The sequence below is a fragment of the Mobula birostris genome, chromosome 13, assembly GCF_030028105.1.
Source record: "Mobula birostris isolate sMobBir1 chromosome 13, sMobBir1.hap1, whole genome shotgun sequence".
Taxonomy (NCBI): Eukaryota; Metazoa; Chordata; class Chondrichthyes; order Myliobatiformes; family Myliobatidae; genus Mobula; species Mobula birostris.
Genome location: NC_092382.1, coordinates 49,710,836 through 49,737,407, shown reverse-complemented (window position 1 = coordinate 49,737,407; position 26,572 = coordinate 49,710,836). Strand labels below are relative to the sequence as shown.

At 45.1% G+C, this 26,572-nt stretch overlaps 2 protein-coding genes across 7 annotated transcripts in view; one reads left to right on the top strand and one right to left on the bottom strand.

The window, feature by feature from the left end:
* The first annotated feature begins 540 nt into the window (after positions 1 to 540).
* On the top strand, positions 541 to 18,430 carry LOC140206824 (uncharacterized). 5 transcript variants are annotated; one of them, XR_011888401.1, is made up of 5 exons: positions 541 to 651; positions 739 to 1,093; positions 10,553 to 15,719; positions 16,013 to 16,089; positions 18,288 to 18,430. XR_011888401.1 is itself a non-coding variant. In XM_072275063.1 (3 exons), the coding sequence occupies exon 3, from the start codon at positions 10,960 to 10,962 to the stop codon at positions 12,289 to 12,291; it is 1,332 nt and encodes a 443-aa protein (XP_072131164.1). In that variant the 5' UTR covers positions 541 to 651; positions 739 to 850; positions 10,553 to 10,959; the 3' UTR covers positions 12,292 to 16,004. The 5 variants fall into 5 exon arrangements, 4 of the variants coding, with proteins under 4 accessions (XP_072131164.1, XP_072131163.1, XP_072131165.1 ...); XM_072275063.1 differs by lacking the exons at positions 16,013 to 16,089; positions 18,288 to 18,430 and having other exon boundaries at positions 739 to 850; positions 10,553 to 16,004; XM_072275062.1 differs by lacking the exons at positions 16,013 to 16,089; positions 18,288 to 18,430 and having other exon boundaries at positions 10,553 to 16,004.
* A 26-nt stretch (positions 18,431 to 18,456) lies between these two features.
* LOC140206822 (uncharacterized) overlaps positions 18,457 to 26,572 on the bottom strand; it is a 28,396-nt gene continuing 20,280 nt past the window's right edge. Inside the window, exon 3 of one of the 2 annotated variants that reach the window (XR_011888399.1) lies at positions 18,457 to 18,733. The gene's annotated coding sequence lies outside the window, so the exon portion shown is untranslated. Of the gene's footprint in view, positions 18,734 to 21,563; positions 26,566 to 26,572 lie in introns of those variants that run through there. The other variant, XR_011888400.1, reaches the window with a different exon arrangement.

The following is a 26,572-nucleotide window of genomic DNA, read 5'->3' as shown; positions in this document are numbered from 1 at the left end:
AAGCGTGTGCACAATAATTTTGAGCGATACTTTTGCCACACATCAAAGGAACACTCACAATGCGCTGGAGGAACTCAGTAGGTCAGTCAACATCAGTTGAAAAGATTAGTTGACGTTTCGGGCCGAAACCCTTGGTCAGGACTGAAGGAAGAACTTTGGGGAGGGTTTGAAGAATGCTGGTAGTTGAAAAAAACAGTAATTTGAAAGACAAAGGGGTGGGGGAGGGGAGGCAGGGAGGTGATTGGCAGGAGAACAATGCGCAGTAGTAGAAGGAGGCGGTACTATGAGGGAGGTGATGTGAAATAGGGATAGAGTAAGGGAGAGGGAGGGAATTACCGGAATTTGGAGAATTCTATGTTCATACCAAGGGGCTGGAGACTACCTAGACGGTATATGAGGTGTTGCTCCTCCAACCTAAGTTTAGCCTCATCATGGCCACACATGTTCCTTTAACTGGAATGTCTGCGGGTGTTTCTGAGGCCCCGCCCTCTGGATGTCGCAATTACCACCGGGCATGCTCACTATCTCCGGGTGGGCGGTGTTTTCCTTTCCGCTCAGTGATGAAGCGGATCGTCTGAGGGATCGGCAAAGTGCCTCACCTCTTGGGTCGGGATCACTGTCTGCGGGCCGAAGATATCACTTTTCCCATCGGTGAGTATTGAGACCGATCCCGAGCGGGGACATCCGATGTTGGCCGTGAGCTCCGAACTGAGGACCAATTACTCATTTATTTTCCAGTTATCTGGGCTCGTCAGAAACGTGTAGACTTCACTGAATCTGCATTGAACGATCCAAACCAGGATCCCAGGCTGTCTATTTCCGCAGAATTGAAACGGAATCCCGCCAACAGGTCACGTGAGGCTGTTTACCGCAGATTTGCCCCGCCCTCCGCTTTGTGACGCAATATCACGTGGTGTGTGATCTTGTGGTGTGCTTACGGACCTGGATACATGGGGATGCTTCCTCCCTGTTGTATTGAGGAATTTGATGTTGGCCACTGAGTCTCGTTAACTTCCCCTACTCGTCTCGCTTCCTGAGGCTCCTCACATTTGTCCTTGAGCTTTATGGCTGTTGTGTCTTCTCCCCGACTGGGGTAGGTGAGAAAGGAGAATGTCCGAGGTTGTGGGGATCTTTGATCTCACTGCCTTCTTTACTGAGGGACTGGGAAGTCTCCGGGGGTGGGGGGGTGGGAGAATAGTTTCTGTGATATGCATGTGGCCAAGTGGTTGAGCTGTTGAACTGGCAATCTGAAATTCCTGAGTTCAAGCCTCAGATCAGGCAGCGTATCGTGTCCTTGAGCAAGGCACTTAACCACACATTGCTCCTGCACGTTTATAACCCAGCAACAGCTGTTAGTTCAGCATTGACAGGACAAGTTCTGTATCCAAAGGTCTCTGCAATTCCTTGCAGTTACAGGCAGAGTAGTTACCATACAAAAGCGTGAAGTGTCTGGATGGGAAACTTTCTATGGTGTGTTGATAAAAATTTGGTGAGGGTCAAAGTATATATGGCAAAGTTCCTGTTGTTTGTTCTAACTTTGTCATTTTATACAGTAGTATGTACTATTAATTCAGTATCTGTGTATTGCTGGAGGACCATCAGTGATTGTCCTTGCTCCCTTCTCTCACCTGGTTCCATCTGCTCATCCCTGCCCATCTTGTTCAACCTCTGTCCAGTCTCCTAACCACACTCCCCCCCCCCACTTCAGTGATGTACATCAACCATCTGGGTCAAGCTCAGTCCACCCTGTATTCCACCTCCTCAATGTTATATATCAGCAATCTTTCTTCTGACCCTTGTTTTCATTGTGAAGTGTTCTTTTGCACCTTTGACCTTGCTGAGTTATTTCCAGAATCAGTTTTTGTTAGCTGGAATGCCAGAGGGTCATCAGGTACCAGTTCTGTTGTGCATTGATGTGGGAGAGCTGGTTTTTGAACTGTGACTGGCTGACACACTGCAGCATTTTACTGGCAGCAAAGAGTACTGGGAGAGCTGGTGCTTAGGTTATAATCCTATGATCTGCAGTCCAGGCATATGGAACTGTTGGTGTTTAGGCTTTGACTTTGGTTAGTGCTTCTACAGATGGGGCTGGATGGTCGTCCTTCTGCAGTGAAGCAGAAATTTCGAGCAGCTGGACATTTGTTTTGGAGAAATCCCGGATTGCACTACCCAGTGTGAGATGTGGGGACAATGTGTGAGACTCTCAGGGTTGGTGAGTGGCAGATTCAGCTGTGTGACTCTGTGAGGTTGGGTCCTGGGATATCACAGTTTTTGATCCAGGTCAAATGGACCCGGGGATCGAGCTGCTTGGGCTTATGAGGTGTTGAGCAAGTATTTCTGTCTGGGATCAGATATTTGTTTCTGGAGTTCCTTTGGAAGCACTGACTGCTAATCTGAAGAGAGAATGAATTCCCATCGGAAGGTGCAGAATCTTTATGGGTTGAGCTAAGAAAGGAACCCTTCAGAGGCAGTGATCATAACATGATTGAGTTCACTGCAAAATTTGAAAAAGAAAAGCCGAAATTTGATGTGTCGTTATTTCAGTGGAGTAAAGGAAATTACAGTAGCATGAGAGAGGAACTGGCCAAAGTTGACTGGAAAGGGACACTGGCGGGAAAGACAGCAGAGCAGCAGTGGCTGGAATTTATGCAAGAAGTGAGGAAGGTACAAGACAGGTATGTTCCAAAAAGGAAGAAATTTTCGAGTGGAAAAAGGATGCAATCGTGGTTGACAAGAGAAGTCAAAGCCAAAGTTAAAGCAAAGGAGAGGGCATGCAAGGAAGCAAAAATTAGTGGGAAGACAAAGGATTGGTAAGTTTTTAAAACCTTACAAAAGGAAACCAAGAAAGTCATTAAGAGGGAAAAGATTAACTATGAAAGGAAGCTAGCAAAGAATATCAAAGAGGATACTAAAAGCTTTTTCAAGTACATAAAGAGTAAAAGACAGGTGAGAGTAGATATAGGACCGATGGAAAATGATGCTGGAGAAATTGTAATGGGAGATAAGGAGATGGCAGAGGAACTGAACGAGTATTTTGCATCAGTCTTCACTGAGGAAGACATCAGCAGTATACCGGACACTCAAGGGTGGCAGGGAAGAGAAGTGTGCGCAGTCACAATTACGACAGAGAAAGTACTCAGAAAGTTGAATAGTCTAAAGGTAGATAAATCTCCCGGACCAGACGGAATGCACCCGTATGTTCTGAAGGAAGTAGCTATGGAGATTCCGGAGGCATTAGCAATGATCTTTCAAAAGTCGATAGAATCTGGCATAGTTCTGGAAGACTGGAAGATTGCAAATGTCACTCTGCTATTTAAGAAGGGGGCAAGAAAGCAAAAAGGAAATTATAGACCTGTTAGTTTGACATCGGTGGTTGGGAAGTGGTTGGAGTCGACTGTCAAGGATGAGGTTACAGAGTACCTGGAGGCATATGACAAGATAGGCAGAACTCAGTATGGGTTCCTTAAAGGAAAATCCTGCCTGACAAACCTATTACAATTTTTTGAGGAAATTACCAGTAGGCCAGACAAGGGAGATGCAGTGGATGTTGTATATTTGGATTTTCAGAAGGCCTTTGACAAGGTGCCACACATGAGGCTACTTAACAAGATAAGAGCCTATGGAATTACGGGAAAGTTACATACGTGGATAGAGCGTTGTCTGATTGGCAGGAAACCGAGAGTGGGGATAAAGGGATCCTATTCTGGTTGGTTGCCAGTTACCAGTAGTGTTCCACAGGGGTCCGTGTTGGGGCCGCTTCTTTTTACATTGTACAACAACGATTTGGATTATGGAATTGATGGCTTTGTGGCTAAGTTTGCTGATGATACGAAGATAGGTGGAGGAGCTGGTAGTGCTGAGGAAACGGAGAGTCTGCAGAGAGACTTGGATAGATTGGAAGAATGGGCAGAGAAGTGGCAAATGAAGTACAATGTTGGAAAGTGTATGGTTATGCACTTTGGTAGAAAAAATAAACGGGCAGATGATTATTTAAACGGGGATAGAATTCAAAGTTCTGAGATACAACGGGACTTGGGAGTCTTCGTACAGGCTACCCTTAAGGTTAACCTCCAGGTTGAGTCAGTTGTGAAGAAGGCGAATGCAATGTTGGCATTCATTTCTAGAGGAATAGAGTATAGGAGCAGAGATGTGATGTTGAGGCTCTATAAGGCGCTGGTGAGACCTCACTTGGAGTTCTGTGGGCAGTTTTGGTCTCCTTATTTAAGAAAAGATGTGCTGACGTTGGAGAGGGTACAGAGAAGATTCACCAGAATGATTCCGGGAATGAGAGGGTTAACATATGAGGAGCATTTGTCCGCTCTTGGACTGTATTCCTTGGAGTTTAGAAGAATGAGGGGAGACCTCATAGAAACATTTCGAATGTTGAAAGGCATGGACAGAGTGGATGTGGCAAAGTTGTTTCCCAATATCCTGGCAGGGAGATTAGTGAGGGCTACTGAGGTGACTTTAAACTAGAATGGTTGGGGGGTGGGAATCAAATTAAAGAGGCTAGGCAAGAGGAGGTTAGTTCACAACAGGGGTATGGGAACCAGTGCAGAGAGACAGAGGGGCGTAAAATGAGGGTAGAAGCAAAAAGTAGTAAGGTGAAAAGTAAATCTGGCAGGCCGACAAATCCAGCGCAAGCATCAAAAAGGGCCACTTTTCAACATAATTGTATAAGGGCTAAGAGAGTTGTAAAAGTGTGCCTGAAGGTTTTGTGTTTTAATGCAAGGAGCATTCGTAACAAGGTGGATGAATTAAAAGTGCAGATTGTTATTAATGAATATGATATAGTTGGGATCACAGAGACATGGCTCCAGGGTGACCAAGGATGGGAGCTCAACATTCAGGGATATTCAATATTCAGGAGGGATAGACATGAAAGAAAAGGAGGTGGGGTGGCGTTGCTGGTTAGAGAGAAGATTAACGCAATAGAAAGGAAGGACATAAGCTGGGAGGATGTGGAATCGATATGGGTAGAGCTGCATAACACTAAGGGGCAGAAAATGCTGGTGGGAGTTGTGTACAGGCCACCTAACAGTAGTAGTGAGGTTGGGGATGGTATTAAACAGGAAATTAGAAATGTGTGCAATAAAGGAACAGCAGTTATAATGGGTGACTTCAATCTACATGTAGATTGGGTGAACCAAATTGGTAAAGGTGCTGAGGAAGAGGATTTCTTGGAATGTATGCGGGATGGTTTTTTGAACCAACATGTCGAGGAACCAACTAGACAGCAGGCTATTCTCGACTGGGTTTTGAGCAATGAGGAACAGTTAATTAGCAATCTTGTCGTGAGAGGCCCCTTGGGTAAGAGTGACCATAATATGGTGGAATTCTTCATTAGGATGGAGAGTGACATAGTTAATTCATAAACAAAGGTTCTGAACTTAAAGAGGGGTAACTTTGAAGGTATGAGACGTGAAGTAGCTAAGATAGACTGGCAAATGACACTTAAAGGGTTGACGGTGGATATGCAATGGCAAGCATTTAAAGATCGCATGGATGAACTACAACAATTGTTCATCCCAGTTTGGCAAAAGAATAAATCAAGGAAGGTAGTGCACCCGTGGCTGACAAGGGAAATTAGGGATAGTATCAATTCCAAAGAAGAAGCATACAAATTAGCCAGAAAAAGTGGCTCACCTGAGGACTGGGAGAAATTCAGATTTCAGCAGAGGAGGACAAAGGGCTTAATTAGGAAGGGGAAAAAGATTATGAGAGAAAACTGGCAGGGAACATAAAAACTGACTGTAAAAGCTTTTATAGATATGTGAAAAGAAAAAAGATTGGCTAAGACAAATGTAGGTCCCCTACAGACAGAAACAGGTGAATTGATTATGGGGAGCAAGGACATGGCAGACCAATTGAGTAATTACTTTGGTTCTGTCTTCACTAAGGAGGACATAAATAATCTTCCGGAAATAGTAGGGGACAGAGGGTCCAGTGAGATGGAGGAACTGAGGGAAATACATGTTAGTAGGGAAGTGATGTTAGGTAAATTGAAGGGATTAAAGGCAGATAAATCCCCAGGGCCAGATGGTCTACATCCCAGAGCGCTTAAGGAAGTAGCCTAAGAAATAGTGGATACATTAGTGATAATTTTTCAAAACTCTTTAGATTCTGGACTAGTTCCTGAGGATTGGAGGGTGGCTAATGTAACCCCACTTTTTGAAAAAAGGAGGGAGAGAGAAACCAGGGAATTATAGACCATTTAGCCTAACATCGGTGGTGGGGAAACTGCTAGAGTCAGTTATCAAAGATGTGATAACAGCACATTTGGAAAGCGGTGAAATCATCGGACAAAGTCAGCATGGATTTGTGAAAGGAAAATCATGTCTGACGAATCTCATAGAATTTTTTGAGGATGTAACTAGTAGAGTGGATAGGGGAGAATCAGTAGATGTGGTATATTTGGATTTTCAAAAGACTTTTGACAAGGTCCCACGCAGGAGATTAGTGTGCAAACTTAAAGCACACGGTATTGGAGGTAAGGTATTGATGTGGATAGAGAATTGGTTGGCAGACAGGAAGCAAAGAGTGGGAATAAACGGGACTTTTTCAGAATGGCAGGCAGTGACTAGTGGGGTACCGCAAGGCTCAGTGCCGGGACCCCAGTTGTTTACAATGTATATCAATGACTTGGATAAGGGAATTAAATGCAGCATCTCCAAGTTTGCGGATGACATGAAGCTGGGTGGCAGTGTTAGCTGTGAGGAGGATGCTAAGAGGATGCAGGGCGACTTTGATAGGTTAGGTGAGTGGGCAAATTCATGGCAGATGCAATTTAATGTGGATAAATGTGAAGTTATCCACTTTGGTGGCAAAAACAGGAAAACAGATTATTATCTGAATGGTGGCCGATTAGGAAAAGGGGAGGTGCAACGAGACCTGGGTGTCATTATACACCAGTCATTGAAAGTGGGCATGCAGGTACAGCAGGTGGTGAAAAAGGCGAATGGTATGCTGGCATTCATAGCAAGAGAATTCGAGTACAGGAGCAGGGAGGTACTACTGCAGTTGTACAAGGCCTTGGTGAGACCATACCTGGAGTATTGTGTGCAGTTTTGGTCCCCTAATCTGAGGAAAGAGATCCTTGCCATAGAGGGAGTACAAAGAAGGTTCACCAGATTGATTCCTGGGATGGCAGGACTTTCATATGAAGAAAGACTGGATGAACTGGGCTTGTACTCGTTGGAATTTAGAAGATTGAGGGGGGATCTGATTGAAACGTATAAGATCCTAAAGGGATTGGACAGGCTAGATGCAGGAAGATTGTTCCTGATGTTGTTTAAGTCCAGAATGAGGGGTCACAGTTTGAGGATAAAGGGGATGCCTTTTAGGACCGAGATTAGGAAAAACTTCTTCACACAGAGAGTGGTGAATCTGTGGAATTCTCTGCCACAGGAAACAGTTGAGGCCAGTTCATTGGCTATATTTAAGAGGGAGTTAGATATGGCCCTTGTGGCTAAAGGGATCAATGGGTATGGAGGGAAGGCAGGTACAGGGTTCTGAGTTGGATGATCAGCCATGATCATACTGAATAGCGGTGCAGGCTCAAAGGGCCGAATGGCCTACTCCTGCACCTATTTTCTATGTTTCTATGATCGGGGAGTCTAGTACGTGAGGGCATGACTTAAGGATTGAAGGGCACCCATTCAGAACAGAAATGCAAAGACATTTTTTTGGTCAGAGCGTGGTGAATCTATGGAATTTGTTGCCACGGGCAGCAGTGCAGTCCAAGTCATTGGGTGTATTTAAGGCAGAGATTGATAGGTATCTGTGTAGCCAGGGCATCAAAGGTTATGGTGAGAAGGCGGGGGAGTGGGACTAAATGGGAGAATGGATCAGCTCATGATAAAATGGCGGAGCAGACTCGATGGGCCAAATGGCCGACTTCTGCTTCTTTGTCTTATGGTCTTATGGTCTTATATTGAGGCCCCTGATATTTTGTTTCTCTGAATGCCTCAGCCTGTTGGGTGCAACCAAGAATCATAGCGACTACAATAACATAATTCCACGCCCTGAGCTCATCTGACATTTCTTTTTAGTTATCTTCTGTTGGTTTCTGAAAGCTTCCCAAGTTTTTTTCTTATATTATTTGCCCTCTCTTTTGCTTCTACATTGGCTTTGGCTTCTCATTTCAGCCACGGTTGTGCTCTCCTGTCTTTACAATGCTTCCAGTTCTTTGGGATGTGTCTATCACTCAGCTCCCGAATTGCTCCCAGAAACTCCAGCCTTTGCTGCTCCATTGTCATTCCTACCAGTTTCCCCGACAATCAAATTTGCCCAGCTTCTCTGTCATAGAGACATGGAGAAGGTCAGTGCAGAAAAATGCCCACACTGGAAGATCAGAATGATAATCCATACGAGGAGACAAAATAGATGGGGGAGATTTTAAATATTTGTTTGCATCCGTATTTACACAGGAGATGGACACAGAGTCTATAGAAATGAGGGAAAGCAACATCAACTTCATGGACCCTGTACAGATTACAGAGGTGGGGGTGTTTGCTGTCGTAAGAAAAAATTACCATGGATAAATCCCCAGGGCCTGACAAGTTGTTCCCTGGGACCTTGAGGTAGACACGTGCAGAAATTGTCAGGACCTAAACACAGATATTTAAATCATCTGCGGTGACAAGTGAGGTACTGGAGGATTGGAGGACAGCCAATGTTGTTCTGTTGTTCAAGAAAGGCTCTAAAAAATAAAGTAAGATATTGTATGTTGGTGAGCTTGACATCGGTAGAGGGAAAGTTATTGGAACATACATGCAGGAAGCAGATATACAATTATTTAGATAGATGTGGACTGATTAAGGATAGGCAGCATGGGTTTGTACACGGTAGGTCATGTCCAACCAAACTTATAGAGTCTCTCGAAGATGTTATCAGGAAAGCAAGGCAGTGGATGTTGTCTACATGGACTTTAGCAAGGCACTTGACAAAGTCTCATATGGGAGGTTGGTCAAGAAGATTCAGTCACTCAGCATTCAAGATGAGATAGTAAACTGGATGAGACACTGTCTTTGGGAGAAGCCAGAGTGTGGTAGCAGATGGTTGCCTCTCTGACTGGAGGTCTGTGACTAGTGTTATGCCACAGGGATCAGTGCTGGATCTGTTGTTGCTTGTCATCTATATCAGTAATCTGGATGGTAACATGGTTAACTGGATCAGCAAATTTGTGGATGACACCAATATTTGTGGTGTAGTGGACAGTGAGAAATACTATCATGGTTTGCAGTGTGATCTGGACCTGCTGAAAAAATGGCTTGCAAAACGGAAAAAGGAATTTAATGCGGACAAGTGTGAAGTGTTGCATGTTGATAGGAACAAGGTCTTACACACTGCTCTGAGTAGGGCTCTGAGAAGTGTTGTAGAAGAAAGGAATCTGGGAATACAGGTCCATAATTCACTGAAAGTGGTGTCACAGTTTGATCAGGATGGAAAGAAAGATTTTGGCACATCGGCCTTCACAAATCAAAGTACTGAGTACAGGAGATGGATGTCATATTGACATTGTACAAGACATTGGTGAGGCCTGATTTGGAGTATTGTGTGCAGTTTTGGTCACCAACCTACAGGAAAATGTAAAATAAGTTGAAAGAGTTCAGAGAAAATTCACGAGGATGTTGTCACATCTGGAGGAATTGGGTTATAAGGAAAGAATGAACAGATCAGGACTATATTCCCTGGAATATAAAAGATTGACAGGAAATTTGATGGAGGTGTTCCAACATTATGAGGGTTATAGATGGAGTAAATGCAAGCAGGCTTTTTCCACTGAGATTGGATGAGAATACAATCAGAGGCCATGGATTAAGTGTGAAAGGTGAAACTTTAAGGGGAACATGATGGGAAACTTCTTCACACAGACGAACATCCACATGTGGAATGAACAGCGGAAGTGGTGCATGCGAGCTTAATTTCAACATTTAAGAGGTTTGTGTAGGTACCTGGATGGTAGGGATATGGGAGTAGAAAGTTTAAATAGTTCAGCACAAACTAGATAGGCCGAAGGGTCTCTTTCTGTGTTGTACTTCTCTATGACTGTGACAAGAACCTGAAATAACACTAATATTCACTCTAATTCCTTTTAACAGCTGTGCAGACCAACCATACATCTGAGCAGGAGATATTTACATGGTGTTAAAACTGTGGCACTTTAAATTAGCAGTACATAAAAGAAAATTCCAGCTGCACGTCAACAAAGGCTATTTGTGTGAGAGTGTTTCATTTACTGTGGGGCCAGGCACCCATGCAGCTCAGCAGGAACAGGGAATAATACCAATGGAGAGAGTCAAACTGAGCCAGGTGACAGATTGGAGATGGCAGAAATGCCCCATTCTTATAGAGACAGGAAGAGCATCAGAGAGTTTGATGGTCATTCCAGATACCAGCACTGTGCCCAGTTAGAAAATAATTTCTCTCTCCAACTTGGGTTGAAATTCTCTGTAACAGTTTGATGTCGAATTACACCTTGACAACTCAAGTGATCTCACCAGAAATGTTGTCCTTCACACATTGATGGATTTTGTAAATCTTTTTACAGGTTAAAAATGACAAGGAATTTGTCTACGGGAATCTTGAACACAACACGCCGGTTTTGCTGTCTCTGTCCAGATATTTAAGAAGTGGAGCAAAGGATTCAGTCGAACATCCTTCCTGCTCAGACTGTGGGGAGGGATTCACTCGATCATCTGACCAACTGGCACGTCCATCATTTTACACAGGGGAAAACCCATTCATCTCCTTAGACGGCAGGAATGGATTCACTCGGTCATCTCAACTGAAGGAACATCAGCAGGTTCACACTGGGCAAGGCCATTCACCTGTTCTGTGTGTGAGAAAGGATTCAGTCAGTCTTCCCACCTGTGGACGCACCAGTCAATTCACACTAGGCGGAGGCTGGTCATCTGCTGAATTTCTGGGGAAGGATTCACTCGGTCATCTGACCTAATGGCTCACCAGCGAGTTCACACCGGGGAGCAGCCGTTCACCTGCCCAGACTGCGGGAAGGGATTCACTTACTCATCTAAACTGAAGGTACATCAGCGAGTTCACACTGGAGAGAGGCCATTCACCTGCAAAGACTGTGGGAAAGGATTCACTTGCTCATCTAAACTGAAGGTACATCAGCGAGTTCACACCGGGGAGTGGCCAGTCACCTGCTCAGACTGTGGGATGGGATTCATTCGGTTATCTAATCTGAAAGTACATGAGAGAGTTCACACTGGAGAGAGGCCATTCACCTGCGCAGACTGTGGGAAGGGATTCATTCGGTCATGTCAGCTGAAGGTACATCAGCGAATCCACACTGGAGATTGGCCATTCACCTGCTCGGACTGTGGGAAGGGATTCATTTCAGCATCTAAACTGAAGGTACATCAGAGAGTTCACACTGGAGAAAGGCCATTCACCTGCTCAGACTGTGGGAAGGGATTCATTTCATCATCTAAGCTGAAGATACATCAGCGAGTTCACACTGGGGAGAAGCCTTTCAACTGCTCAGACTGTGGGAAGGGATTCACGCGGTCATCTAAACTAAAGGTACATCAGAGACTCCACACTGGGGAGAGGCCATTCACCTGCTCAGACTGTGGGAAAGGATTCACTTCGTCATCTCAACTGAAGGTACATCAGCATGTTCACACTGGGGAGCGGCCGTTCACCTGCTCAGACTGTGGGAAGGGATTCACTTTGTCACCTCACCTACTAAGACACCAGTTAGTTCATACCGGGGCGTGGCCATTCACCTGCTCAGTCTGTGGGAAGGGATTCACTGATTCAGCCTTCCTACAGAGACACCAGTCAGTTCACACTGGGAAGTGGCAGTTCTCCTGCTCAGTCTGTGGCAAGGGATTCAATCGGTCATCTCACCTCGTGACACACCAGTCAGCCCACACAGGGGAATGGCCATTCACCTGCTCAGACTGTGGGAAGGGATTCATTTCGTCATCTCAACTGAAGATACATCAGCGATTTCACACTGGGGAGAGGCCATTCACCTGCTCAGACTGTGGGAAGGGATTTACTATGTCATCTCATCTGAAGGTCCATCAGAGAGTTCACACTGGGGAGCGGCCATTCACCTGCTCAGACTGTGGGAAGGGATTTGCTTCATCATTTCAACTGGTGGCTCATCAGAGAGTTCACACAGGGGAGAGGCCTTTCACCTGCTCAGTCTGTGGGAAGGGATTCACTCGGTCATGTCAACTACAGAGACACCAGCGAGTTCACAGTGGAGAGAGGCCGTTCACCTGCTCTGACCGTGGGAAGCGATTCGCTTAGTCATCTAACCTTATATAACCCCCGCTTCGGCTAGCTGCTTAATATAGGGGGTGATAGCCCCTCAGCCTGGCCAAACTTAAGAAATCTCATTTGGGTGGATGCTTCGTGATGTGTCCCCTGTTACAAATCAGTACCCCAAAATAACAAACAGTACACAATATGTGATTAAGTGATTGAGCTTTATAATTCTTACTTTGACTATGTGGTTAGTGAAGTAAACAAAAAAAGATAAAAGGGCCCACTCTCTCCATTCGTGTCTTCTCATCTCTCTCCGACAAAAGACCATGAAAATCTCTCTTCCAGACTCACAAGGAAGAACATTTCTGTCAGTGGATAGCCCTGCACTCCAAAACCCTGTTATCTCTAGTCGTAACCTAAACATTGCTGCGACAGAGAAACCATTACCTCAGCAGTGAAACATTGCAGAGAGGCCATTACATGAGCAGTGAAACCTTACAGTATGTTACACTTGTGACACGCTACCGGGTTCACACTGGGGAGAAAGTTTCAATAAGCTGCATGCTGGATGTTTGGCCATCACGGTTGCTGAATGCAATTTCGAGAGTGACTGTCAGTGCTGAACTCTGCAATTATTGCTGCTGCTCACCACACCCGGTTCTGCACCCTGGTCACCGGGCATGGAAGGAGTTTCTTCTGCTGCATATTCACCTTTAATGGGACTGGAGTTTAATATTCTGGATCTGAGACAAGTAAATCAGTTCTATTTTAAACTCTGTCTATGGTACTTAGTGAATTCATAACATGACTAGTGTACAGTAGAGAGTCAACTCAGACCGGCAGGACTCTGCCAGTGATTCAGTTCCACAACAGTCCTTTTAAATCCTCCCCTGTTATTCACCTCTGGCTCTCCCTATGGGATAGGTTCCAGTCACCACTCTGTGGGTGAAGAGGTTTCCCTTGAACTTTCTGTAGACTGAATAAGTCGAGGAGAAGGGAATCAGCAGCGGGGCATGGCAACGAATGTCAGACTAGCAACATTTGGAAGCTGATTGATGGAGAAAATCTTTCGGTTGTCTGACTGATGACACAAACAATACCTGTGGTGAGGTGCTCCACTGGTCGAGGAACATGTGTGTTGGGAATGGTTTTATTTATTGAGGGATTTGTTCCTGCTTGTTTATCCTGTAATATTATATCCAGATGGTTATTATGGATTATCCTATCTGTAATAATGTATTGATTATCAAATAATTTGTAAGATTTTGACTATAAAACTGGATCAGGCTTGAATTTATGGTGCCTTTATGAAGTGATGGAGGGCATTCATGAGTTTGAATTTTAAAGCAAGATTTTGGTGAGTGATATTTGCCACTTGATTGTACCTCTGTAAGTTATCACATTGAGTTAAACTGCTGCAGGATTCTGAAATGTGTTGGATTGTTTCTGGTTTTTCTTGGCATTTTCTGCACTTACTGCCTTGTTTGTTTGTACTTCATTTACTTTTGATTTTTTTTTTCCTTTTGTTAACCATCCTGTCCTGTACAGGTGTACCCCACTTTTCAAACGTTCGCTTTATGAAACCTCACTGTTACAAAAGACCTACATTAGTTCCCTGTTTTCTCTAACAGAAGGTGTTTTCACTGTTACAGAAAAATCAGTGCACGAAAAAATCAGTGAGCCAAAAAAGGCAGCGCGCGCCCCGAGCAGCCGCTCTCCCTCCGGATTCGGAATGGCATTCTCGCTGGGATTGCTTAAACACATTGCATTAAGCAGCCGTTAGCGAGATGAGTTCTAAGGTATTGGAAAAGCCTGAAAGAGATCGTAAGGGTGTTACACAGCGTAAAATTAGACATAATTAAGCGTTTTGATCATCGTGAACGAAGTAAGGACAACATGAGTTTGGTTTGTGGAAGCTGACGAAGATGATGTTGAAGAGGTTTTGGCATCCCATGACCAAGAACTGATAGATGAAGAGCTGATGCAATTGGAAGAGGAAAGGATCACAATCAAAACCGAATTCATCAGTGAAATAAACGTGAAGCAACTGCGTGAGATTTTCGCTGCAATGATAAAGTACGACTTTAATTTTGAAAGGGTACGTCGGTTTAGGGGATATTTGCAGGATGATTTGAGTGCTTACAAAGAACTGTATGATCTAAAAAGGTGCGAGGCTCAGCAGTCAAGCAAGCCTTCCACATCAGCCACAGCAGACAACGAACCTCGACCTTCGACATCGAGGTGGGCAGACATAGGAGAAGATGAGCTGCCTGCCTGATGGAAACAGACGACACCCCAGTGTCCCACCACCCCAACCCCCAGATCACAGACAGATAGTGATTCGCGGAGAATGCAGCGGTAGCCGGGGGGGGGCACACAGCACATCTTTAAGAAAAAAGCGGAAATAAACATGCTAATTAATTAGGTGCTGCCCGACACATAATTGACGGCCCAGATCACGGAGGGTCATACTCATTCCACTGGTTAATGTTTTCTTTCATAGTGATGATTCATTTTTCTGAGTATCTCATTTAAGTTTTCTGGCCTGTCTTTCTTATCACGACTGCTGATCAGATACTTACATGCTTCTTGAAAGAACAAGCTGGTAGTGGAGTTGTGTGGCTCTGTTGGTAAAATATTAAATAAAATCATTAGAAAGAGGTGGCATAGGGTTGGAAGGTGTACAATCCATGGGTAGAATTAAGGAACAGCAAATGTAAAAAAAAATCCCTGATGGGAATTGTATAGAGACCTCCAAACAGTAGTGAGTATGTAGTCCACAAATTACAATGGGAGATAGAAAATGTGTGCCAAAAGGGCAATGTTACAATACTCATGGGGGATTGTCATGCAGGTGATTAGGAAAATTAGGATGGTGTTGGTCTCAGAGGAGGAATTCCTAGAATTCCTACAAGATGCGTTTTTAGAGCAGCTCGTGGTTGAACCCACTTGGGGATCAGCTATTCTGGACTGGGTGTTGTAATGATCCAGAATTCATTAGGTCACTTAAGTTCAAAGAACCCTTAAGGGCAAGTGATCTTAATATGATCAAATTCACCCTGACATTAGAGAAGGAGAATCTAAAGTCAGATGTGGAATAAAGAGAATTAGAGAGGGATGAGAGAAAAATTGGTCAAAATTGATTTGAAAAGAACATGGGCAGGATGAAAACATAGCAGCAATGGCAGGAATTTCTGGAAGCAGTTTGGAAGTCACAGGATATATGCAGTGGCATGCAAATGTTTGGGCGCCCCTGGTTAAATTTCCGTTACTGTGAATAGTTAAGCGAGTAAAAGATGACCTGATTTCCAAAAGGCACAAAGTCAAACATGGCACATTTCTTTAATATTTTAAGCAGGATTACATTTTTATTTCCATCTTTTACAGTTTCAAAATAGCAAAAAAGGAAAAGGGCCCGAAGTAAAAGTTTGGGCACCCTGCATGGTCAGTACTTAGTAACACCCCCTTTGGTAAGTATCACAGCTTGTAAACGCTTTTTGTCGCCAGCTAAGAGACTTTCAATTCTCGTTTGGGTAAATTTCTGGGTTCAGTGTTTAGTAGCAAAGCACTAACTGTGGAAATTACAAATCAGAATATTATTGGAGTCACATAGTCCAGCAGCACTGAAGCAGGCCCTTCGGCCCTTCTAGTCAATGCTGACCTGCTTTTGTTTTTACTGCCTATTTGCAAATACCTGCACATTGCCTTCATTAAAGTACATATATGTCACCACATATAACCGTGAGATTCTTTTTTTCTACAGGAACACTTAGCAAATCTATAGAATAGCAACAGGATCAATGAAAGATCAAGTGGAGCATATAATTCAACACTTCACCTGTGAGTCCTGAATGGTGGTAAGGGAGGAAGTGTAAGGGAATGTGTAGCACTTGTTCTGCTTACACGGATAAGTGCCAGGAGGGAGATCAGTGGGGAGGGATGGGGGGATGAATGGACAAGGGAGTCGTGTAGGGAGCGATCCCTGCAGAATGCAGAGAGAGGAGGGGAGGGAAAGATGTGCTTAGTGGTGGGATCCCGTTGGAGGTGGCGGAAGTTACGGAGAATAATATGTTGGACCCGGAGGCTGGTGGGGTGGTAGATGAGGACCAGGGGAACCCTATTCCTAGTGGGGTGGCAGGAGGATGGAGTGAGAGCAGATGTACGTGAAATGGGGGAGATGCGTTTAAGAGCAGAGTTGATAGTGGAGGAAGGGAATTCAGGGCCCCAAACAGTCCTTCCAGGTGAGGCAACACTTCACCTGTGAGTCGACTGGGGTGATATACTGCGTCCGGTGCTCCCGATGTGTCCTTTTATATATTGGTGAGACCCGACGCAGACTGGGAGACCGCTTTGCTGAACATCTACGCTCTGTCCGCCAGAGAAAGCAGGATCTCCCAGTGGCCACACGTTTTAATTCCACATCCCATTCCCATTCTGACATGTCTATCCACGGCCTCCTCTACTGTAAAGATGAAGCCACACTCAGGTTGGAGGAACAACAACTTATATTCCGTCTGGGTAGCCTCTAACCTGATGGCATGAACATCGACTTCTCTAACTTCCGCTAATGCCCCACCTCCCCCTTGTACCCCATCTGTTACTTATTTATATACACACATTCTTTCTCTCACTCTCCTTTTTCTCCCTCTGTCCCTCTGAATATACCTCTTGCCCATCCTCAGGGTCCCCCCCCCCCCGTCTTTCTTCCCGGACCTCCAGTCCCATGATCCTCTCGTATCCCCTTTTGCCTATCACCTGTCCAGCTCTTGGCTCCATCCCTCCCCCTCCTGTCTTCTCCTATAATTTTGGATCTCCCCCTCCCCCTCCAACTTTCAAATCCCTTACTCACTCTTCCTTCAGTTAGTCCTGACGAAGGGTCTCGGCCTGAAACGTTGACTGCACCTCTTCCTAGAGATGCTGCCTGGCCTGCTGCGTTCACCAGCAACTTTGATGTGTGTTGCTTGAATTTCCAGCATCTGCAGAATTCCTGTTGTTTGCATATAATTCAACAAACTGTGTAACTGCAAATATAATTAAATGTCAATAAATAACGAGAGCAATGGTTGTAACCCTGGGGAACCCCACTGGGCCAGGCCTTGAGTCCAATAAACAGCCTCCCACCATCACTCTCTGCTTCCTACCATCAAGACAACTGTGCATCCAGTTAGCCAGCTCTCCCTGGATCCCATGTGATCTAACTTTCCACAGCATCTTACCATGCTGAACCTTGTCAAAGGCCTCACTGATGCCCATGTCGGCCACGATCCTGGGACAGAGGTGTCACTGATCAGAGGGCACAGATTTAAACAGAGGACGAAGAGGTTTACAGGGATCTGAGGAAGAGATTTTTCACTCCGAGGGTAGCTGAAATCTGGAACACACTGTCCGAGGTGGTGGTGGAGACAGGTCCCTTCACAACATTACGAAGTGGATGAGCATTGAAACTGCCGAGATACAGTCAACTATGAACCGAGTGCTGATAAATGGGACCAGTGTAGACAGTGAGTGGATGGTCAGAACAGGTATGGCCGGCCAAAGGTCTGTTTCCGTGCTGTGTGATCCACCACTCCGGACACGACAAATTAACGATGGTGGCACCGCAAAGCATTGATTTCAAAACTCCACACCCCTCTCCAACCTGAAATAAACCAGACTGAACCCCTTTGTCACCACTGTGAATATCTGTTTCTGTCAAGGTAACGTACAAATTGGTCACTTCTGCTAAACAACTGGCAATTGATGAAGTCCCTGTGTCGTCTTCCATTAATGTTGCTTCCTTACAGCAAAACTAACCCTTTCACTGTCAGAATCAGTGATTAAATCCGGCCCCAAACATTGTGCTTTCATCCCTGCACATTGTAACTTGAACCATCTCACTGAGGGTCTGATGGAGACACAACTCCTGCCCTCTGCACATGTGATCACATCTCCCCTGCTTCTGACATTTCAAATACCCTCAGAATGGTTTTCTGATTCAGTCTGAAGGTTATGGTACATTCAGCTGTTCGTCAGACCTGACAAACCATGTCTTCCCACAGCTGGTTCCACCTGTTGGTGTGTCCTCTTTCCTCCACCTCCAGGAAAGCTGCATCTCCACACAAACTCCTCACTTGAGACGACTGTCTGTACCCGTGACACAGGAAATCACATCACTGTCACTCTCCTGATACCATCCGGGAAGCGGTACCGCAACATAAAAGCCAGGACCAACAGGCTCCGGGACAGCTTCTTCCACCAGGCCGTCAGACTGATGAACTCACGGGGACTTGAGTGTGCTCTATATTACATTGTCTGTTTTATTTATTATAAACTATTATAAATTACTATGATTCCACGTTGCACATTTAGATGGAGACATAACGTAAAGATTTTTACTCCTGATGGATGTAAGAAATAAAGTCAATTCAATTCAATTCCTGATTCCGGGTCTGAGCCGCTCGCCTCCGGGTATCTTCCGTCAACAAGCTTCTTCCTCAGTCACCATCTGTCAGATTATAAAAAACAATTAAAACGATCTATCAGACAGCTCCTGTACCCCTCCACCACTGTTAAAACTCTCTGCTCAGCCCCTTCCCTATTCCCTTTCCCTTTCAGACTCCCGATGTGCCAGCAGATCCGAATTCACCGTGTGGACATTTCTACCCCACAGGAGGCTGTACAAACCCGTGTCCTTCTCTGATGCACAGCTCAGTCACCCCAATCCCTGTCTGCACTCGCAGCCCATGACGGTGACAGCTGTCCTAGACTCTGTAACTCACAATCTTGTAACACAGAATCTTGTTCACAGCAAGTTTAGACAGTCATTAATATGAAGAGAGAATTGTTGTTTCCTGAAAGGACAGGCGAGCGAAGCTGTCTGATCCAATTCACCAGATGGTCCGGTGTTTACAAGTTAATGTGTCCCGGGACCCACTCATAACCCCGACCCACACAGACAGACAGACAGACAGACTGTCCCTTCGCCCCAAACCCCCTGCAGAACCACAAGGAATTGACCCACGGCCCGGGCTCGGTCGCAAAGTGAAAACCGGGGCTGAGGAGAGCCCGGAGACAAACACCCCGCTGCCCACTCCACCAACAACACGGCACAGCCGGACACATCTCACAACACCGGATCCGCTCCCGATGAAACCCGAATTTAATTTTGTTGTTCCAGATCGGACCCAACAAAAGGTGTTTTAAAATTGAAGCCCTCCCCCTCACGTGACGTCACACAACAGCCCCTCCCACACGCCTGACGTCACCCATGGTCTCCCCGTATCTGCATCTGCTGTTACGATCGCGGTGCCTTACGTCACACACGCGCTGCTGTGCTCGAGCTTTTTCGGTTTAACGGCTGAGCTACTGAGCACGAGCAACGCCCCTGCCCCCCCCCCCCGAGCAGTCAACAGAGGAATTGAATTGATTACAGAGCTGCGCTATTCCCATTGGTGCGAAGCGTTGTCAATCACTGGTTACACCCAATAGTGGAGGCGGACCAGCCGAGAGGGCGTTACCCCGTCTCCAGCTGCAAATCCCAAAGTAAATGTCCGCTTTCTGATTTATTTCCATGTCCCTCCGAGGGAAGTTGGGGCGTTTGTGAAGCGTCTCCTGCGGCCGGAGTCTGATGTATCGCTGAGAGGTAGGAGGAGACCGCTCGGCCCGTCGGTTTGATGCCGGTTCCCCGGGGAGGGAGAGGATGAAGACGGTGAGAGAGGGGGCGGACAGGATGTTTGTCCCGGTGGGGACAGGAGGGGCTCATCTGTGGAAATGTCTGAGCCCACGGTGGTGGCGATTCACCACATTGGGGGCAAACACCGGCAGACTGTTGCCCTGCAAGCGGGGCCAATGGTCCGGGCAAAGTGACAATTATTTGTGTTTTGTTGAGATTGTACCGGGAATATGGTGTAAAATCCCGCTCCCCACACTAACACGGGTTATACAGACCAAAGAACAAACTGCCGGAGGAACTCAGTGGGTCGGGCAGCATCTGTGGAGGGAAATGGACCGTCAACATTTCGGGCCGAGACCCTCCCTCTGGACTGAGAGTGGACGGGAAATAGTCAGAGAAAAGAGGTGAGGGGTGGGGATGGGGCAAGAGCTGGGGAGAGAGAGGTGGATCCAGGTGAGGGGGAGGTGGGAAGGTGGAAATAGTGACAGGGGTGGGAGGTGAGTGGTTGGGGCAACACGGGGCTGCAGAAGATGGAAGTTAATTCCATAGAGGATTAACAAAGAGGTTAGAGAGTATTTGTTATAGAGAGTGCAATGAAGATTCACCTGGAGTGGTGGGGTCATCATATGAAGAAAGATCAAATGCGCTAACACTTTCATTTCGAGAATCGAGGACTGAGAGGTGAACACATTGAAATGCATAACATCATTACCAGTTGAACCAGGGATCCCAGTCTCTGAAAAAGGGGGTGGACTGTCTGGGACTGAGATGAGGGGAAATGTCTCCACTCCAAGGGTGGTGAATGTCTGTAAATCCCCACCACAGAGGGTGGTGAAGACTCAGTGATCGTCCTGACATAAAACAGAGGCCAGCAGATGTGTGGAGACCGGAGGGATCGAGGAAATGAGGATCGGGCAGAAACACGTGACTGAGATGGGAGAGCAGCCGCCATCTTGTTGATGGTTAGAGGGGGTGAATGGCCACCATCTGCTGTTTCAGTGTTACTGTCCAGTGAGGCCGGAGGAATGTGAATGGAAATTAGTGTTTATGAACATAAGACTGATTTAAATGAAACCTACACATTTCCAGTTTGCATCTGAATTGTGTGTCGGACCGGGATGGGAATCGAGCCCGTGACTCTGTGACCTGGAGGTGGATGGAAAGGGACAGGGAAGATATGGAGTGAAAAACTAAATATGTATCTAGTGTAAATATGGAATAATATGGGAAATGCGGCGGATGGGTTGGGCAGCGTGTGAGGGGCGAGGACCAGAGTCACCGGTTCAGGTGGGAGACCCTCCACCTGTCACCTGATCCCGTTTCCTGTTCACATTTTCCCCGCAGATCTGCAGCATCTTCCGGTCACTGCTCTACGTGTCCGTGTAGCTTCATCTTCTGCCCATTCAAACAAGGCAGTGAGATCCGGATCTGTCACGTCCTCTCGTTGTGGGTGGACAATATGTTTTTGTCTGCAATATTTTCAGCATGTTTCATTCCACTGTTTTTACCTGCTGAAGTGCAGCCAATGTTTCTGGGTGTATGACCCATTTATGTGAGAATTTAGCCTTTTCTATTTATCTGAGCTTCTCAGAAATGTGTGCAGTTTAGTTAAGCTTCACTCCAGAATTTCCAAAGCAACAACTCAGTCAGTCAAATACTTCCACACAATTAAAATAGTTTATTTCATTTTCTTTTTAATGTTGTACTACTTACATAATTTAACTATTTAATATATATATATTCTTATTTTAAATCACAATTGTTAAAATCTATTGCTATAAATTCGGTTCTATTGCTGCCGCAGAGACAACGAATTTCATGACATTTGCCGGTGCTATTAAACCTGATTCTGATATTGATATGGCAGACCCACCACCGGTCACCTGATCCCAGTTACCGCAGATCATAATGCGAGATTGAAGCCTTTTCCATTTATTTGCATTCTTCAGAAATGACAACAGTTAAGTTTCCTTCTGTGGCTCCAAAGCAGCTCAGTCTGTCTAATATTTCCACATGATTAAAATAGGGAATTTGTTTATTATCATCACGTACAGTGAAAATCTTGCCTGACCTACGTTCCACACAGATTGATACATTACTACAGTACATTGAGCTGATATACGACAAAACAATAACTGTAACAAAGCATTATGGCTGTAGAGAAAGTGCAGTGCAGATAGACATATGGTGCAGGGTCACATCGAGTTACATTGTGAGGTCGAGTCCATTTTATCGGACTGGAGACCATTCATTTGGCTTATAACCGCAGACAGGAAGCCGTCCTTGAGCCTGGTGGTACGCGCTTTAAGGCTTTTGAATCTCTTCCCCGATGGGGGAGCGGGTTTGCAGCAAGAATGTCCGGGTTGTGAGGGTCTTTGAGTACAATGTCTGCTTTTCCGACACAGGGGAAGTGTAGGAAGAGTCCATGGAGGGGAGGCTTGTTTCTCTGATGTTCTCTGCTCTCCAAAGTTCTCTGCAGTTCCTTGCAGTCACGGGCAGAGCCGTAGCCATATGAAGGCGTGAAGTATCGACAAGAAGCTCAGAGACCTCGGCCTTCACCCTGCCCTTGTGTAGCTGGATCCTGGACTTCCTGTCAGATCGCCGGCAGGTGGTAAGAGTGGACTCCCTCACCTCTGTCTCTCTGACCCTCAGCACACAAACCCCACAGGGTTGTCTCCTTGGCCCTCTCCTTTACTCTCTGTGCACCCATGACTTGTGTCATCACCCACAGCTCCAATCTGCTAATTACATTTGTTGATGACACTACATTGATTGACCTAATCTCAAACAATAACTTTCAATCAATCAAATGCCTCCTGACAAGGCTCGGTCCAAACAAACTTTTCACCCTTCTTCAGGAGATTAGTCAGAGGAAGAGCGATATCTGCAAAGTTCTTACAGAACTTATGATAATATCCAACCATTCCCAGAAATCTTCTAAGAGGCTTCTTACTAGTTGGAATAGGAACTTCAGAAATTGCCTGAACAGGAGCCAACTTGTCTCGACCTACTACATAGCCAAGATAGGTCACAGTGGCAGGGCCAAATTCACTCTCAGCTAAGTTAACTGTAAGGTTGGCCTGGGAAAGCCTGTCAAACAGCTTTTCTACTGCAGAGATATGCTCTTCCCAAGTGTCACTCCCTGTGACTAAGTCACCAATATAGGCAATTGCGTGTTCTAACCCTCGAATTACAGAATCAATCATTCTCTGGAATGTTCCTGGAGCATTTTTCATTCCAAATGGCAAAACATTGTATTCATACAACCCAGAAGCTGTCACAAATGCAGAAATTTCTCTACCTCTGTCTGTCAATGGAACATACCAATACCCTTTCAACAGATCAACCTTTATAATAACTTTAGCTTTTCCAACTTTATCGATGCAATCATCCACCCTAGGGATAGAATAGGCATCTGTTTTTGTTACTGCATTTACCTTCCTATAATCAGTGCAAAATCTAACAGTACCATCAGGTTTGGGCACTATAACACACGGTGAGCTCCAATCTGATTTTGAAGGCCTAAAAATACCATTTTTCAGCATATATTCAATTTGTTGCTCAGCCAATTTACACTTTTCTACGTTCATGTGATATGGGTGTTGTTTAATCGGTTTGGCTTGACCAATATCTACGTCATGTACTGCGACCGTCGTTTGCTTGGGAACACCGGGAAATAAATCTTTAAACTTCAGAATTAATTCCTTCAGCTGTTGTTCTTGCTTTGGCTGCAGATGATCCAACTTGTTATCAATGTTTTCTAGAACAACCAAGTTCATTAGCCTAACTGGGACCATGTTTGGCTTGTAAAAAGTCTCAGGCTACGTCCACACTAGACCGGATAATTTTGAAAACGTCGGTTTGGCATAAAAACAATAGACGTCCACACCAGGTGATTTTCAAAATACCTCCGTCCACATTAGAATGGATATTTGGGTGAATCTCCTCCTACTGGGCATGCACAAGACACACGGAAAACAAGCGAAGAAGAAAAGGTGTACTTGGTGCGTGTTTGTCCAGAAACATTTTCTGCAGCCATAGTCTCTTCACCGATGTAAGGGACGACAGCTACAACTAAATGGAATGAGGCTTGTTACTGGGCAAAAGTGACATTTGCTGTTACCTCATTTGTTTGCCTTTACCTTGGCCATGTCTTTGTGTATTATTTTTTCTGTGTTTAACATGTGCAATAGAATGAGTTACTGGGCAAAGGTGATAATTGCATCTATTGACTGTTTGCACAAGCAATACATTAATCACATTACACGAGTGTTGTGGTGGACGAACCCAAGTGCAGAACCCGGGCGCGGGGACAGAGTCAGAAGGCATTATCGCCGTAGCAAGCATGGAATCGGTTTCCAGGAGAGTCTTTAGCTGAAGTCTTGGGTTTGGAGAGAATCCAGGAGTGATGCTAGACTTAGAACTAATGGCCCTAAGAACCATGAAATGAGGTTACTCACACCAGAGTCGACCAATGAACTGGCAGCTCCTTGTTGTGATCACAGCGTCTTTAGAACATAGAACATTTTAATAGTACAGCACAGCACAGGCCCTTCGGCCCACAATGTTGTGCCGACCCTCAAACCCTGCCTCCCATATAAGCCCCCACCTTAGATTCCTCCATATACCTGTCTAGTAGTCTCTTAAACTTCACTAGTGTATCTGCCTCCACCACTGACTCAGGCAGTGCATTCCACGCACCAACCACTCTCTGAGTAAAAATACTTCCTCTAATATCCCCCTTGAACTTCCCACCCCCTACCTTAAAGCCATGTCCTCTTGTATTGAGCAGTGGTGCCCTGGGGAAGAGGCGCTGGCTATCCACTTTATCTATTCCTCTTATTATCTTGTACACCTCTATCATGTCTCCTCTCATCCTCCTTCTCTCCAAAGAGTAAAGCCCTAGCTCCCCTAATCTCTGACCATAATGCATACTTTCTAAACCAGGCAGCATCCTGGTAAATCTCCTCTGTACCCTTTCCAATGCTTCCACAGCCTTCCTTTATCCTGCATTTTCTGATGGAAAACAGGTGTGTGTAGGTAGTGGAACCTGGGAATGATTGGAAATTAAACGAGGGGATTGAAGCCCAATTCCTGAGGTAAATAGTAAGGTGGTGGATTGCCAGAAGAGTCCGTGACAAATAAAGCGCCTTGTTAAATGTATAAAACATGTCTGCATCAGTATTATCTTGTATTTCCATACAATGTTACATTAGGCTGTTACACATCTATTGTAAAAGAAGTACTTGCATAAATAGGTAAACTACCTTCACACAAGCAAGGACAGAAAACAGGGCAAAGTTAGTATACTTATTTATTCAGTAAGCTATGGGTCAAAGTATTAGGTAAGTACATTTCTAACTTTTCTGGCTTCAGTATTGTTGCCGTCTGTTCTGAAATTGTTAGGTTGTGTGGGGGGTTGCATTCAAGAAAACAATTAAATGCCATGCTTCCGCCATTTGTTCCGGCATGTCATGACAGCGTTTTTAAAAATATCTGTTTAGCCCGTCCACGCTGCACTACACAATCGGCGTTTTCAAATTTACACGCTCAGGAGGGCGTTGTACAAAATCTCTGTTTTCGAGGGGGGAAAACATCGTTTCAGTGTGGACAGAGGGTCAAAATGAAGAGAAAAAGCTTTGGTCTATCCAGTCTAGTGTGGATGTAGCCTTAGACGAGTCAATTGTTTCATTCTCAGGGTTGCCAGATTCATATATTTTCACAACACTCACAGATGGTGCCTGTTTGTCCAATAAGGCTTTATCTTTTTATGTGTACCACCTGTGTTAGTTTACGTTGGTTGGGTGTTTTAATTACATAATCCATATCATTACTTTGAAAAACTATTCCATACAGTCCATTGAATATCGCCTGAAGTGGATTTGTCAACATTGGAAATAAGGCAAGCACCTTATCCCCCATCTGGTATTTTCTTTCGCAAGCCCACTTATCAAATCAACACTTCATTTTGTTTTGAGAAATCTTTAAGTTTTGTCTCGCTAGACTACAGGCTTGGTGTACTTTATTTTTGAACTTCAAAACATTGTCTAACAAGTTAACAAGTACATCCCCATCAATCCACTGTTCCTTTAACAAGGCCAAAGTTCCCCTCACTCTATGACAAAATACAAGTCCAAAAGGGCTAAAGCCCAGTAATTCCTGTCCCGACTCTCATACTGCAAACAAAAGCAAATGTATTCCTTCATCCCAGTCTTTTCCATTTTCAACACGGTATGTCTTAATCATTGTTTAGAGGGTAGAATGAAATCTTTCTAAAGCCCCTTGCGATTCCAGATGGTACTCAGACGCTGTAATTTGTTTATCTCCCAGTTCATAATCTACCTGCTGGAACAATCCAGATGTAAAATTACTTCCTTGATCAGACTGGATTTCTTTAGGTAAACCAAATAAAATAAAAAAACTTGGTACGAGCCTTCGCCACAGTTTTAGCTTTAATATTTCTGAGAGGTATTGCCTCCAGGAATCTGGATGCAGTACACATAATAGTTAGCAAACACTGATGGCCAGATTCAGTCTTTGGCAATGGGCTAACACAATCCACTATAACTTTGGAAAAGGGTTCACCGAACGCAGGTATGGGCCGGAGTGGGGCCACTGGGGTGACCTGATTAGGTTTACATCCAACTTGACCAGTGTGACAAGTTCTGCAAA

Bases quoted from the DNA above. Each gene is read 5' to 3' on its own strand.
- LOC140206824 (XM_072275065.1), top strand. From the start codon at position 10,960: ATGGCTCACCAGCGAGTTCACACCGGGGAGCAGCCGTTCACCTGCCCA.